Source organism: Corvus hawaiiensis, chromosome 26 (genome assembly GCF_020740725.1).
Source record: "Corvus hawaiiensis isolate bCorHaw1 chromosome 26, bCorHaw1.pri.cur, whole genome shotgun sequence".
NCBI classification, from domain to species: domain Eukaryota; kingdom Metazoa; phylum Chordata; class Aves; order Passeriformes; family Corvidae; genus Corvus; species Corvus hawaiiensis.
Genome location: NC_063238.1, coordinates 23,601,678 through 23,616,400, shown reverse-complemented (window position 1 = coordinate 23,616,400; position 14,723 = coordinate 23,601,678). Strand labels below are relative to the sequence as shown.

The 14,723-nt window shown below is 37.7% G+C and overlaps 1 protein-coding gene across 3 annotated transcripts in view; it reads left to right on the top strand.

The window, feature by feature from the left end:
• RNF19A (ring finger protein 19A, RBR E3 ubiquitin protein ligase) overlaps window positions 1–14,723 on the top strand; it is a 57,647-nt gene that overhangs the window by 32,676 nt on the left and 10,248 nt on the right. For all 3 annotated transcript variants that reach the window (XM_048286784.1, XM_048286785.1, XM_048286786.1), the window contains 4 exons: window positions 3,641–4,391; window positions 10,159–10,367; window positions 12,284–12,428; window positions 12,988–13,150. In XM_048286784.1, the coding sequence (XP_048142741.1) occupies window positions 3,775–4,391; window positions 10,159–10,367; window positions 12,284–12,428; window positions 12,988–13,150 (1,134 nt within the window). In that variant the 5' untranslated portion in view covers window positions 3,641–3,774. The remainder of the gene's footprint in view (window positions 1–3,640; window positions 4,392–10,158; window positions 10,368–12,283; window positions 12,429–12,987; window positions 13,151–14,723) is intronic.

Sequence of the window (14,723 nt, the reverse complement as noted above, 5' to 3'; positions counted from 1 at the left end):
TCTTCAAATGACAAGGTGAGTTTGTGCTGTGGCAACTAGTGTTTTGTGGTAAGTCTGTGGCACAAGCAGAATGCAAAGCATGGCTGGAATTCAGATTTGTGGTAGGGCTTTGGGCATGGCGGGAAGCCAGAAATATGGTTTTTCTGTAATCAGTAAGTGCTTTTGAGGAAATGTTGAGAACAGTGGTGAACTTAAATTTTCAGGATTTGCACTCTCTGGTTTTTCTGTCCCTTTGCTGTTGCCCATATTAGTTTCTTCTGTGTGTTGACAGAGTTTATACTGGTCAGTTAGAGTAATGCAAAACTTGCAAGGATGTTGCCTCAAAATCAGATTATTTATTATTACCATAGCTTGTGTGTCTCAGCTCATTTCAAGTAGTTGGATTTCGGAGCTTCAGTTTGCAAACACCGTATCCCCTTCATGTGGACTCATTGTGACTGGAATAATACAGGCATTGTGTTCTCTGGCTGTACAGAATCAAGTATTTTTTACTTCTTTTTGTCAGCAGAAACATGCAGATGCTGTGTTGGGTTGGGCAACATGAGAACTGGCCAGTGCTCCAGATTGCGCTAGTAAAGCTTTTATGATTTTGTACAGCTCTGATCATTATTAGCATTGTAACATTTGTCTTCATTTTTTCCTGTAATAAATCATCTGCTGAATCTTTTCACTTCGACAGAGTCATCTTTGAACGTCACTAAAATGTCAATCCAAAATTACTATATAAAGAAGAGCATGGCTTTTAAAACTAGTTTTATGCTTTTAAATCTGAAGAGCATAATTTATGATTGTCTGAAATAACTGGAAACTTTTCTTTTCAAAAATCCTGTCAAAGTTTAACTATTTTCCTTAGAAGAGCAATCTACTATTTTAGAGAGACTGCTTATCAGATTCCATCATGCAAAGAGAACTATGGGGACATTCTGGTCTCTTTTTTTACACCATGGGAGAATCTTTGTTTATTTAAAAAGTAATAAAGTACAACTGGTTCATCACCAGAGCTGCTATTTCTTGATTTTGTACATCTGTTGGAACTGGCAGAAATGCTGTAATACGCATTCTTTCCTCTCCAGAGGAAGGGAGGAGGGGAAGGCTTGTAGTCATAGATTTGGCTATGTTGCTGTGTTTACTTCCTACCTTTTTCTATTTTATTTTTAAAAACAAACAAAAACACAAAGAAACCCCACCAAAACAAACAACAACAAATGACTTTTTGCCTGAAATGAATGCTTTCCTTGCTGTTCATTTTGTTCATGCACTCTCCTGGTTTAGGAGGATGGCACTTTCCTCTGCCCTGGTAGTATATGTGTGAACATACCAATGTTAGTAATTATCCAATTATAAAAATGATTTTAAGGTTATTCTTGCACTTCTAAACATATAAATATAATTTATTGTCAGCCATGGGCTGTATCTGTAGTATATTTCAGACACTGTCTACCAGTTGTGTCTATCTATGATGCATCATACCAAGATCCTGGAGGGAAAGGTGTTGTCTTCTGTCAAAATTATGGAGCAGTTTTTTTCACTTTCACTTTTTTTTTTTTTTTTTTTTAAGGTCAGGGAATCTTTTAGTTCATTTAATGAGAAACAGCGGCTGCAAAATTATTAAATTTGTTTTGGGAACAGGAGCAGGTAAAGCATCCAAGATTCCTTTTGACTAGATTTTTTGACTAAAAATGTTCCCCTTAGGAGGGAAGGAAGAGTATGTTATGTTCTTGAAATATTTAGACTCTTTATTTTAGACTCTGGGAGTAAACTAAGATTATTTTTTTAATACGTTTACAGTGGTAATATTTTCCTTTATTAGAAAAAAAAAAGAAGAAAGAAGAAAGCAGTAATAATTCAGCATTTGTAAAATAGAATGTAGTGGCTTTTTAATTGCAAAAAAACTCTGGGGGCTCAAAATGTAAGACCTCTTTTTATCAAAGCCAGATGTACAGGTTTTTTGGTTGGGGTTTTTTTCTTTTCCTTTTCTCTCTTGTCTTTTTAATTTTTATGCTTGAGGAAAGTAGTGTTCTTGTGCTGTACTGCTATACTGGGGGGTAGTCTAATTTGAGTAGTGTTGTCTTGGCTGCCTGCTAGTACATACATAACAGCTACCTGTGGTGGTCTGAAGAGGTCCCAGCAGTGGCTCCTGCTGCGTGCATTGCTGTGGTGACGTGGACAGCCTGTGGGCTATTTCTGTGTTTCCTTTTTGGAGAGGGATTCCTGTTTCTGCTGCTGGTCAGCCATCCTCTGAAACTTCCTAGTCTTGACCCACGCAGCTCAGTGATCCCATTCTGGAGACTACAGCAAGTGTTTGGATTTGTGCCGGTCTCTAACCAGTGTGCAGACTGCTTAGCTCTTGTAAACAGAGGCATTCATCTCTACATTACTTCGTTTCTACCTTCGGACTTAGTTTTAGTATCCAGTTTCTGATTTTATCTTTTGGTAAAGTCATAGAAACCCATTCACGCCTTTCTAGGGGGTAAGTTGGGAAGCACTGAGGTAAGAAAGGATGCTGGCAGTAGTTAACATGCAGATATGCAACACTGGTGCCACATAAGAAATGCCTTCTCATTCTTCTGTTACAGATGCAGTTCACCAAAAGGTAAAAAAATTCCTCTTGTACAGTGAAGCTTCCAAGAAGTGGGAATAGTTGAATGTTTAGGGAGAAGTTAGTGGTTTTGGTTGGAGATAGTCTGCCGATTTTTCCTTTGTCAGAGGAAAATAGGAAGAGTTCTTTCTTTCTCTTCTCACTCTGCAGTGAGTTAGGCAGCAGAGAACAGAAGGAAATCCTTGGTGTCATCTTGTACATAGATAATAACTGAAGTTTGATACATGATGGGAATCTGGTTTGGAGGCTTTTTGTTTTGTTTTGTTTTTTGTTGGTTTGGTTTTTTTTTTTTTTCAGAAATACATCTAATAAAAAATTCAAATGTTGTCACCTTAACTGTAGTCTTTGCCATGCCCTTCAACTTCCATACAGTCAAACAGTGTTGGCTGTCACTCACTCTGCAGCTCTGCTCTCTGAAATATTCAGATGCCTTATGCTATAAATATGCATACTTCTCTGAGAACCCTCAGATTTTGAGAATATCTTGAGCTCATGAGCTGTTTAGACACAGTGATTTAATTTTTGCTGTCAGTCTAAATGGATTCAAAACACGCTGAGAAATCTTTCTTTTAATTAACTGTATTGGATTTGTACTTGACCTTATCACATGTGCAGAAAATGTAAGGTAGAGAAAACAGAAAAGTTTCCAACGCTGTAAGCCTGTTGCTAAGCTTTACAGAAGAATTTGCACATTTACTTGTGCAAATTGTTGTCACCCTGAGTTTTGGTAATTTCTACACATGCATAGACGCATGCACCCACTCCTTCAGGGAGCAGGGGAGTGCAGATGCCATTCTCTGCACTGATTAAGTGTAACAAAGATAGTCCTTGACCAGAAGGAAGTTTCAGGCTTGTTAAGATAAGAAGGATGTAAAGGGTAGAAAAAGCTGACAGAAAGAGAGATTGGGTCAGATGGTGAGGAAAAGATGGTAGTAATAGGAATAACAGGTGTGTTATAACAGGAGTGCTGTGACCTTTCAGAAGCAATAGTGGTGGTTGTGATTCTAATCCTGCTTTTTTTCATCTCTCCTCCGAACACAGGGAATTCTTCTGAAGAATCTGCTGGAAGCAGATACATGTGAATTTTCTGCATGAAGGCTCTCAAACTGGATTACATAGTAATATGCCTGTGTCCTCTGCCTCTGTTTGATCCTTAAAAATGATTAGGATTGTATATGAAATTTAACCCCTTTCTGATGAGTGACCTAGACATGAGTTTACATCGGCAAATGGGCTCTGATCGGGACCTCCAGTCTTCTGCTTCCTCTGTGAGCTTGCCATCGGTTAAAAAGGCACCAAAGAAAAGAAGAATTTCATTGGGCTCGCTTTTTCGGAGAAAAAAAGACACGAAACGCAAGTCTAGGGATTTAAATGGAGGTGTTGATGGAATTGCAAGTATTGAAAGTATTCATTCAGAAATGTGTACAGACAAGAACTCTATTTTCTCCACGTGTACCTCTTCTGATAACGGAACAACCTCTAGCAGCAAACCAAGCGGAGACTTCATGGAATGCCCCTTGTGCCTTTTGCGGCACTCCAAGGACAGGTTCCCAGAGATAATGACTTGTCACCATAGATCTTGTGTGGATTGCTTGCGTCAGTATCTCCGGATAGAAATCTCTGAGAGCAGAGTTAATATTAGCTGCCCAGAATGCTCAGAACGTTTTAATCCTCATGATATTCGTTTGATATTAAATGATGACATCTTGATGGAAAAATATGAAGAGTTTATGCTTAGGCGATGGCTGGTTGCAGATCCTGACTGTAGGTGGTGCCCAGCTCCAGATTGTGGGTATGTATTTTTCCTATATTTGCAAAAAAGTGACAGTGTAAATACATAATTTTCACAGCATTATGATTTTTGAAAAGTTGCCTGTTTTACTTAGTGTGTTGTCACAGTTGTACGAGTAGGTAGCAGGTGGAATTCTCTTAAAAAAAAAAAACCACAGGAAATCAGAACAAATAAAAATGAAAATGACAATAAGAACCACCCAAGTCACAACCACCTTCCAAAATAAAATGCTCTCTCAAGTAGGTTTTCCTTTTTTTTGCACAGAGAGAATTTCAGCAATGTCAAGAAACTTTTATTGGTAGATGCTTGCCATTTATTTACTGCAGGCGAAAGAAATTTAGATGTTGCACTGCCAAGGTAATGGTGCAAAGTTCAAACTAAAGAGAATTGAAAACGTGGTGACTGTAGTTTAACTTAATTTGTTAAAGCACAGTGGGTATTTTGGCTTTTTAGCTGTGAAAAATGATTTAAGCTTTTCTTTGAATTAAAAGGCCTCTCCCTGCTTCAGATATCTTCCGTCTTGTGGCTGGTTGAGACAGCACTTGTTGCCCGTCAGCAGGATTCTGATATAAGATAATCAGCTTGTTCCTGCTTATTACCTGGGGAGCATAATGTTTTAACTTTGCTTTAATACTTTAAACAGTTCTGAAACCATGCTGAATTCTGAGTAGCCTGAATACTACTGAGCAGCAGCTCATCATGGTTTTCTGCTGGTGTCTCATAATGCCATTCTTCAGCAAGCTGCTTTTTTAGAGATTGTTTGTGTTATCATACTGCTTAAAGATTTATAATCTTTAGCCATGACTGCAATCCAGATGTGCAGTGCACACTAATAACTCAGGATGACAGCTCTGTTTCAAAGCCACACAGATGAGCAATAAGTAGAATGAAGAAAAGGAAGATTGTTACAAGAGAACAAGCAAAATAGGACATACTGGTAGGTAGATTAAATACTCCAATACTAATAACCAGGTGCTTAATGTTTAGGACTTATTTCAAATACAATTTTGATTTCTTACTTTGAAAGAAACAGAATTTGCTAATGCAAGTCAAAAGCAGGGACTGGAAATGTGATAGTTTCATATCTGGTCCAAAGTGGATGGCATTGCTGTGGTGTAGTTTGAGGACAAAAGGAGAAATAACTTGAGGGATGTTTTGATTGCATGAGCTTGTAACGATGTCATATGGACAGAGCCAGAACAGCTTACTCTTAATATTTTGATTTTTTGCAAAAAAAAAACCAACTAGAAGGTATTGCTTAATAGGCAGAAGTATGCTTTGCCCTGAGTTTTTGTGTTACAGTTGTTATTCAAGCTGAGGAGAAGCATTTAGGAACTATTAAAGTATTCTCTATTAAACCATGTTTCAGTGGTTCAGGTACTTTTTTAGTTCTTAATTAAGTAGGCCAAGGCAGGTTTGTTAAACCTGTTTTGGTTTTTATGCTTCAATTTTCTTACCTGTTTTTTAAAAAAAAACTCCTAAGGATCTTTCAGTGGTCAGAAACTGTGATGATAATTGCTGAGGATAACACCATTATAAAAATAAAAAGTGGGTCTTCAGAGCAAAGTTAAAGTTCCATGCAGTCGTGTGGGGCCACAACAATGTATTAGTGTGTGGCAAGTATTTAAATCATTGCTCCAGAACTGCTTGTTGTATGCTCCATACTCTGGGAGTGGAGTCCTGTGGAAAATACAGTATATTGCCAGGTAGATAAACTCTGCCAATGTCTCTGTGAAGGGAACAAACTCATACTGCATGGGCAACCTTATGTTGCACTTCTGATACCATGATTTTTCCTAATATGGTTAAAGTGGCAGGGAAATGCTTCACAGTGATAGATTAATTCTGCTTTTAATGCACAGACAGTTCTTCCTCACTGACTTCTCATTACTAGTTTAAAGCGGCTTAAAGTTGGCTATTTGGATTCTTCTCAGGAGGATCACTGTTTCTGGTGGTCATCCTAAACAAACAAGAGCTCCTGCAATCATGTTTTGTCTTTTTCCCATCCTTCTTCTGATTGTTTTGAAACCTTCAGAGCAGTTAGATACGTTGGGCAGCAGGGTTTGAGCATTCAGCAGAAGTTAATCTAAGTAGTTTAGGGAAAAGGGCATACTGCTTGAACAAAAGAAAAACCATCAGTAGTGCCTCCAGCAAGAGTAATACCTGTGTATGAATCCTCCAGTTAAAAATTTAAATTTGGCTTTCAGGCAGCACCACAGCACTGTCTGACAAGTCTGTATGTGCCTAACTGAGGGAAAGCACACAGAGGGACACAGGAAGGAGAAGTGGGAGTGGTATAGAAAATAATAACAGGGACTTAATGTTGTGGTGGAGCATAGAAGGAAGGCGAAGGAAGGAACTGTACAGGTGTAAGGTTTAGGGAAGCAAACACTACTCAGACTTCCACAGAGGAGTCTTTGCTAACAAACACTGTTCAGAGATTATGCATGACATACAGTACACACCAACTTCAGATCAGCAGGCATTTGCTTTAATAATTATGTGGTGCAACAGTAGTCTCAGTTTCTAATTGCTTTGGCAGCTAATCAAGTTGTACAATATGCAGTTAAAGCTGAGGCGTTTTTTCTTTTTCTGAACAGTTCTTGAAATGTAGTACTAGCGGAATGCATTTGGGTTATGACCTTTTAGCATGGATCAAATATTTCATGAAGGAGCTGGATGGAATGCATTTACAAATTTGCAATTAATCCCGAAGTAGGAGAGGTGCAATAACTTCATAGGGTAGCATCTAGGAACAAGTACTGTAGGAAATAGGAAATAGGTGAAAAGTGGAGCATTTTGGTAGGAAAAACTTACTGCACAAATAGGTAAAAAATGGATGGTGCACAAGAGTGCTTCAGCTCTTCTCAGCATTGATCCAGCATCCCATGTAATACTGTTTCAGGGTTTGGGCATCACACTAAGTCAAAAATCTGGACCAGATAAAGAGCAAATAATTATAAAAACTTTGATCCCTGAAATGAAAAAATGGAGAGAAGCTAGATCAGTCTGTTAAAACTTCGGGGGTTTTTTTATATCTTTGGTCTCCTGGGTTCTAAGGAAACAACAGTTAATAGTTAAGAAGTAAATAGCTTTTTCCTCTCTGTTTCAACTGTTTGGATAAAAACAAGTCCTGGGGACAGGAAAACATGAACCAAACAGATTTTGAAGCAAAGTTATCTGCAGTACCAAGTATATTGCTATTACTTCTGTCCCAGTGGGGAACTTATCCTCCCAACAGGAGAACTGCAAATCAAGTTTGGAGGAGAACCTCTGCTGCAGCAGCTCTGTCCTGGATGGGCTGCCTTGGAGCTGAGGGGTCTCCTGCACTACAGCAATCCAGTGCCAGAATGGTCCATACCACTGGCACCACAGACTGTCTGACCCTAGGGTGCTTAATCCTCAGTTTTTGTTGCAAGCTCAGATGCATCCTGATCGTTTTTGTTACCTGAAACACTGTAAAAGCCTGGACCAGCTGTAACCTACCAGCAGTGGCTTGATAGGAGACACTGTCACATAGGTGATCCTTCCCTGGGGAAGGAGCACTGATAAGGAAACCTCATGAGCCTTCTCCTGGACCAATATTTTTATATTCTGTTTTCATACCAGTTCTGTAGTGTCATTTTAACAAGCATTACTGAATCAGTATTCAAAATGTGTTGTCTTTTCTTCTGTTTGAATTATTTAATGGTTTTGCTCTGAGATTGTATTGCTGTCATCATTAGAAGAGAGAAGCGATTCCTAAATTTTCATACCTTTATCATGCAAAAAGCAGATCATGGAAAAGAATACAAATTCTTCATCCGTCCTTTCACTGTGCAGCCTTCAATTAATTGCTCACTGCCTCTGGTTTTTGTTTTACTGGGTTTTACTGGGTATTACTCCCTTCTCTCAACCTAAACAATGACTTCTGGCTTTCCTTCTCCTTTAAAAAGAATGCAAATGTTAAAAACCTGTAATCCTGTACAGTTTGAACTGAGATTTGCTCTGGTCTAAAAAGTTACTTTCTAAAGGTGTGCCTAGTACATCGTTCTCAAATAGGTAATGCTTTCAGGGATGTGCCTATGCTTTATTAGTGGTAGGAAGGAGGCAGGATATGAATTGATACTTCATTGTGTCTTGCACTTGAGTTTTTTTGGTCCAACGTTAGCAAGCCTTGAATGTATCCCTGTATGTTGAAGAAGTGTTTGGGTTGGAGGCTCTTTGTGTACATGCAAAGCAATTATCTCTTCAGTTTGCAAAAAGTGGGGAAAATGAAGCTGATTAACTTGGCAGCAATATAGAAGAGTCTAGCAATTATTGAAATAAATTTCTACTTGGAAAGCAAGAAGTATTTGCAAACAGACAAGCATGTGTATAATTTGTAGCTGCATCATCTCTAAGTTAAAGGTTGAAAGTCCTCTATTTGTTTGCAAAGTTTCTTGGGAACCTCAAATATGCTGTTGTAAAACAATAATGGAAGGGGTAGGATTTGCCTTAACTTTGCAGAGTTTCAGCAACTTTTCAGAGTTTTTTAAGCTACTCTTAAATAAAAGTAGCTAAATTTTAAGATAGGCTTGTGAGTGGGAATAATTTTTAAAGTATCATTACTAATAAAGAATATTTCGAGTTAATTTATGCAACTGCTCTAAAACAGACGGGGTAAAAATAAAGAGTCTTTTAAAATAAAATTACCCTTATCTGAACAGACAGAAACTTCAGTCTTGCTGCATTTATAAATCTGTTGAAGTCTACTCAGGGACCCTGTTCATGTGAATAAAACCATACATCTATTACAAATGTTCATACCAGTGAATTTAGTATTATATATTTAAAAGAAAGCTATTGCATAAAATCATTGAAAAAAGCTACAATGGGTAGGAATTAAGAAACATATATACATAAGTTTGTATTTACTGTTAATATGAACACATTGTGTTTTTATTATGTGGACTTTGAAATGCAGGTCTAATGAAGGAATAGATTTGTCTCTACAGCTGTTCATGTTGTGTCTGATTACAAAGTAGTGTAAACACAGTTTTGTAAGTCTCAACGTTCTTGGAGGTTTTGAGCTGTGTAGTATTGTCAGAGTAAAGGTGGCTTCGAGGCCCTGAACTCTTTACCAATCTTTGCAGTTCCAGTTTGAAACATATTTTTAAAAATGCACTAATTATTGAGAAACCAAAATCCTATTAATAAAATACTTAAAAAATACCTATTTAAAGTAAATAGTGGTATTCATGATAAAAGGCAACTAGTAAAATCCTAAAATCTTGCAGTGCCAAATCAGATGTCGTAACAGCTATAGGTTACACTGCAGATCACTTAGCAGGGATCCTCCCTCACTGTAGACAGGGTCAGACTTAGATATACCCATAGTGACTGGGACACCTCTGAAACTATAATTTTTCCTCATTGCTAAAACACCTTTTTTGGGTTTATTGTCCCACTCTTCTAAACTGTGGTTTCATTGTGACTGTAAACATTACAGTATTGCATTCAGCTTTAAATACAGTATATTTGAATACTGCATTGAGTAAGGTGAGTGAGTGTTGCAGTGATTATGGTATTTCTGTACAATCTTAATCTAATGCAATGGCAATAGAGTTGTGGAAAGAGGTGTTCAGGAACCAGTGCTGGCCACCTCCTGAAGGAGGTAGTCAGCTCCTGATATCCACTGCCTTTGTACCTGCTTCAGCTACTCTGACAGCTGTCTTGTCAGCTTTGCTCTATACTTAGAACTGGTTTTATTAACGAAATTCTCTCTTGCTCCTCTTGATCGTTCAAGATACGCTGTAATCGCATTTGGATGTGCCAGCTGCCCCAAACTGACATGTGGACGAGAAGGCTGTGGAACTGAGTTTTGCTACCACTGTAAGCAAATTTGGCATCCCAACCAGACCTGTGATGCTGCTCGCCAGGAGAGAGCTCAGAGTCTGCGCCTGAGAACAATTCGTTCTTCATCTATTAGTTACAGCCAGGAATCTGGAGCAGCAGGTATTTATTATTAGGGTGCTGTGTCTGTAAAACATCTCTTTTGTACATTTGCACAGTTAACCCTAGAAAATGAAAGGATGGAATAGTGACATGGTAGATAGATACTAGGTGCTTTGTCTTTCAGAAACATAAAATTACAATTCTAAATTTGGATTAAAATTTTAAATGCTATACTTTGAAGTACTCTGTGGCCAGAACATCTGACTTAAGTCTTAAAAGCTCATCAGCATTTTAAGTGCTTACTTCGTAGTTGAAAAATGTGAAATCAAATGAACTTGCTGCAAGGCATCTCACATGTTTAGCATGTTGACTTCTTTAGTTGTATCACTTCCACACTGGTACACTTGTTTTCTCCACTGTAGGTGAAATTTCCCAGCTGTTAAAATTAAAACTCGTAACCACTGATTTTCTGTTTTCAAAAAGACTATTACTCTGATGCCAGCTCTGATGTTTGACATCTTTTTTAGTACTGATTTCTAGTTTTCTAGGAAATGCTCATCTGTCTTGTCTGCCACAAAGCAAACAATACCATCTCTCAAAGCTGAGCTTATTTGTAATTCCCCAAAAAAGAGGATAAACTATTCAGAGTAGTATTTAGCACATCAAGATTCCAGTTTGCTGTTGATAGGAACTGGCTCTGAATTAAATCAAACTCTGATTTATTTGGCAGCTTTTGTGTCTGCCTGTAAAGCAAGGTAGATATTTGGGGTAAAGAGTCTCACTTGCACGTTGCAGTTAGAGCTGTTTTTCTCCAATCCAGCCCCAGACTTGAGAGTCTCTAATTTGTAGTTTGCACTGGCTTATTTTAACAATGCATCCATCCCATCTTTCCCTAAAAATCGGCATCTTGCTCTAGCTTTCAAATAAATTTAAAAATAAGCTAAATAAGTTAGCACACCAGCTCCTTTCCTTACCCTTTCAGTTTGTCTCAGCCTGAAGAGCAGTATCTCTGCCTTTCCTGTGCTGGAGAACTTGCTCAGTTTAATTACCGCCCTGTAGGTTGTGCATGTGCTCCCATATGGGAGTAGCTAATGAATCCTTCCAGCTGCTTATTCCTTGTGCACTGGAGTTGGTAGAGGTACTTTTTTCTGCTGGTTCTGCACCTCTTTAGGTATTCTTTCTATCAAATATGAACTCTCCCTTTATCTTACATCATAGCACTGAGGCAATAGACTTGGAGTTCTGCACTAGGAGCTGCAAGGTATTTCTGCTGCTGTGCATAAACAGCTTGTCCCAAAAGTGCCGGTGCTAACCAGGAATGAAGATCATAACTGTGGTGTGCGTGTATTTCACTGTTGCTCAATGACCCCTTGTTTGACAGAGCAGGTCACTTAACCTCATTTTTCCACATTTGACTTGGGAACATAGAGATTCTCCAGAGTTTTCTTCTGTATATTTTACTAGGAACTAAGTAACTAAAAAGTAGGGCTGTGAAAAGGACTCAAGCAGAGGTTGGCAAAGAAGTACATTAATGTGAACGGAGAGATGGATTTGAGATACGTGAACAGAGTGGAGACTGAATATTCAAGTATAGGATTCATAACAGCATGAAATGTAAAAGGGGATTATATTTAAAGAGACTGTATTATCAGTCCTGTGTTAGCATACATATTTAATGTCAGACTCTGTTTCATTAAGCTTAGAAAATCCTTGAACAGAGAGTATGCATTACTATTCAATTACTTGAATGTGGTCTAATACACCTTGTTTTCATTAATTTTACTCAGTCCAAGGTTTGTAAAAAAAAATTTGATAACAAGTCACTGCCAAATGAAGATTTGTAAAGCAACCTTATAAAAAACTTCTTCAGTTTTTCAGATAATGGTTCAATCAGTTTTCCCAAATGTATGTCTGTATTGTGATTATATTTGCTTGTCTAAGAAACTGATACAATTTTAATATTCATTTTTAAACAGCTGATGACATAAAGCCATGCCCACGCTGTGCTGCTTATATAATAAAAATGAATGATGGAAGCTGCAATCATATGACTTGTGCTGTCTGTGGCTGTGAATTCTGTTGGCTATGTATGAAAGAGATCTCAGATTTACATTATTTAAGGTACATTTAATAAAAAAAATTCTATGTGGTTGGTAATTTGTTTTCTAAGGTATTTAGAAGGAGGTTCCCAAGTGCTGTAAGTCTGGCTTTCTTCCTCTCAGAGTAGAGAATCACAGTTGAAATACCCATATTGGAGAATTAAGTCAGTTTTAATACATGTATTTAAATTAGTTCTTTATTATTTTTTATTTTAAAGTATTTTGTAAGTTTTATGCATGCAACATGTTCTTAGTACAAATCAAGTATTTTAGATTAACACACCCTCTTTTTACTAATGTCTTAATACTGTTGTATTGTCTTTGTATTAGGCAATCCAAAAGTTCTGATTGTGTTACTATGAGCCATAGATTGGTGTGTGGCAATATGCTTCTTGTTACATTGCAAAATATGCTGTCAAGGCAAAAAACAATCTGAAGAAATAACTGATGATTTGGTATCCATAATGTCTGTAACTTGAACCTAAGGACAATAATTTTGTAACTAGGGAAATGTTCAGTAGGGTATAGCTATGTTGATTTATTTACAGTTTCTTTACAGTTTTCTTATTTCTTTTTATTAGCCCATCAGGTTGCACATTTTGGGGGAAGAAACCATGGAGCCGTAAGAAGAAAATCCTTTGGCAGCTGGGGACACTTGTTGGAGCGCCTGTAGGAATTGCCTTAATTGCTGGCATTGCTATTCCTGCTATGATTATTGGAATTCCTGTATATGTGGGACGTAAGGTAAAAAGTGCTTCAACTCCCACTATGCTTCAGGTTTTACCTTCTGTTGTATGGCTTGGGTGATGCTATGTTCAGTTGGGTATCTTAACTGCTGCTAAAAAAAACCCAAACAAACCCAAAACAAAAACCCAGTCAATCTCCAAAAAACCAAACCAACCAATCCCTACTTTGTTTAAGGATATTTGTGTCAGTTGTACGGGAACAAAAAGCAGTGTTTTTAAGGATCTAGTTTCTCTTAAAACATGCAGAGCAAAACACTGAACAATTTCCAGTTTCTGCATCTTGCCATGAAAGCTCCTGCATGCTTTTTCAAAATTGCTCTGGTTTTAATCTCTGGTTCCCCTTGTGTCCCTTAGAATTAAACAATCTTTAGAGGACAAGGAAGAAATTTTTTTTTTTTTTCTTAAAAGCAGATAGTTACCAGAATTTTAGTATAAAATTATGCTAGTTCAGGTTTGTGCATGCACATATTTAAGCATTTATACTCAGCAGCTTGTTAATTGCCTTGGGTCGGTCCACCAATGTGTGTTTGGTGCTAGCTAGCCTGTCTTCATTTTACTTCTTTTGTGAAGGAGCTAGAAATGATCATGTTAATCGGAAGGCAGTTGATGTATTTCCTCTTAAAAAATATAATAGCTTTTACTATAAAGTAATCAACAAACTCTTATATGTAATTTAGGATATAGTCATAAGTTATCTAGATCTTTTGGAAATGGGCTTTTTGAAATGATGGCTTGGAAGGTTTGTTTTTCTGCTTTTATCAGCATGGATTCTCACAGTGACTGGCACAGACTCATAATTCTGCATTTATTGGGGGAAGGGGGAAGAGGGAAGGGGGCAAGTGTCAGCTAGACAAAAAGTTCAGGGGTGCAGCTTTTCCACTGTATTTATTTAATCTTTTTCTTTCGAGCAAGTACCCTGCTTTCTGCTACAGTTGGTTTTTGACCCTTTTATTCTGTTATGGTTTAGTCCCATATAGTCATTGGAACCTTCTAAGTGAGAAGAGGAAGAAGGCAGCAGTTAATCTGTTTCAAATTACATCTGCATGATTAGCTTTTCTCGTTTTATTTTTGGGATAGGACCCCATCACAGAGCACCTTTCATATATGAAAGTCTCAGAGCATTAGTCTGTGAGGGCAGCCTTATGAGAATTTCTGTTGTACCCCACTGCTTAGTGGTCATTTCTCTGTGACCCCTGTTACGCGTTTGCTGTTCAAAACATCTGATGATGGAGATCTCACAGGGCCCTTAAGCTTGGTTTTCGTAGAAAAGTTTATTGGTTTTAACATTGGTATAGGACGAGAATTTACATTAAATTCCTACTACCCTATTCTTCAGCTGATGTAGAGAATCCTTCTATTCTGCAATATGCTGTTACATGTTTAATGGTACTTTTAAGTCCATTCTTAACAAACTTAGTGCTTCCAGCTTTTCTTGACAAACTGTCAAGAAAACACACTAATTTAGGTTTCTGATTCTCCTCTTCTGGATTTCCTTGTAGTTGTTCATGCCACCTTTGTTTTTGTCCAGTTTGAATACAGCAGTGAAGCTGCAGCATTACTACTGCTGAGTT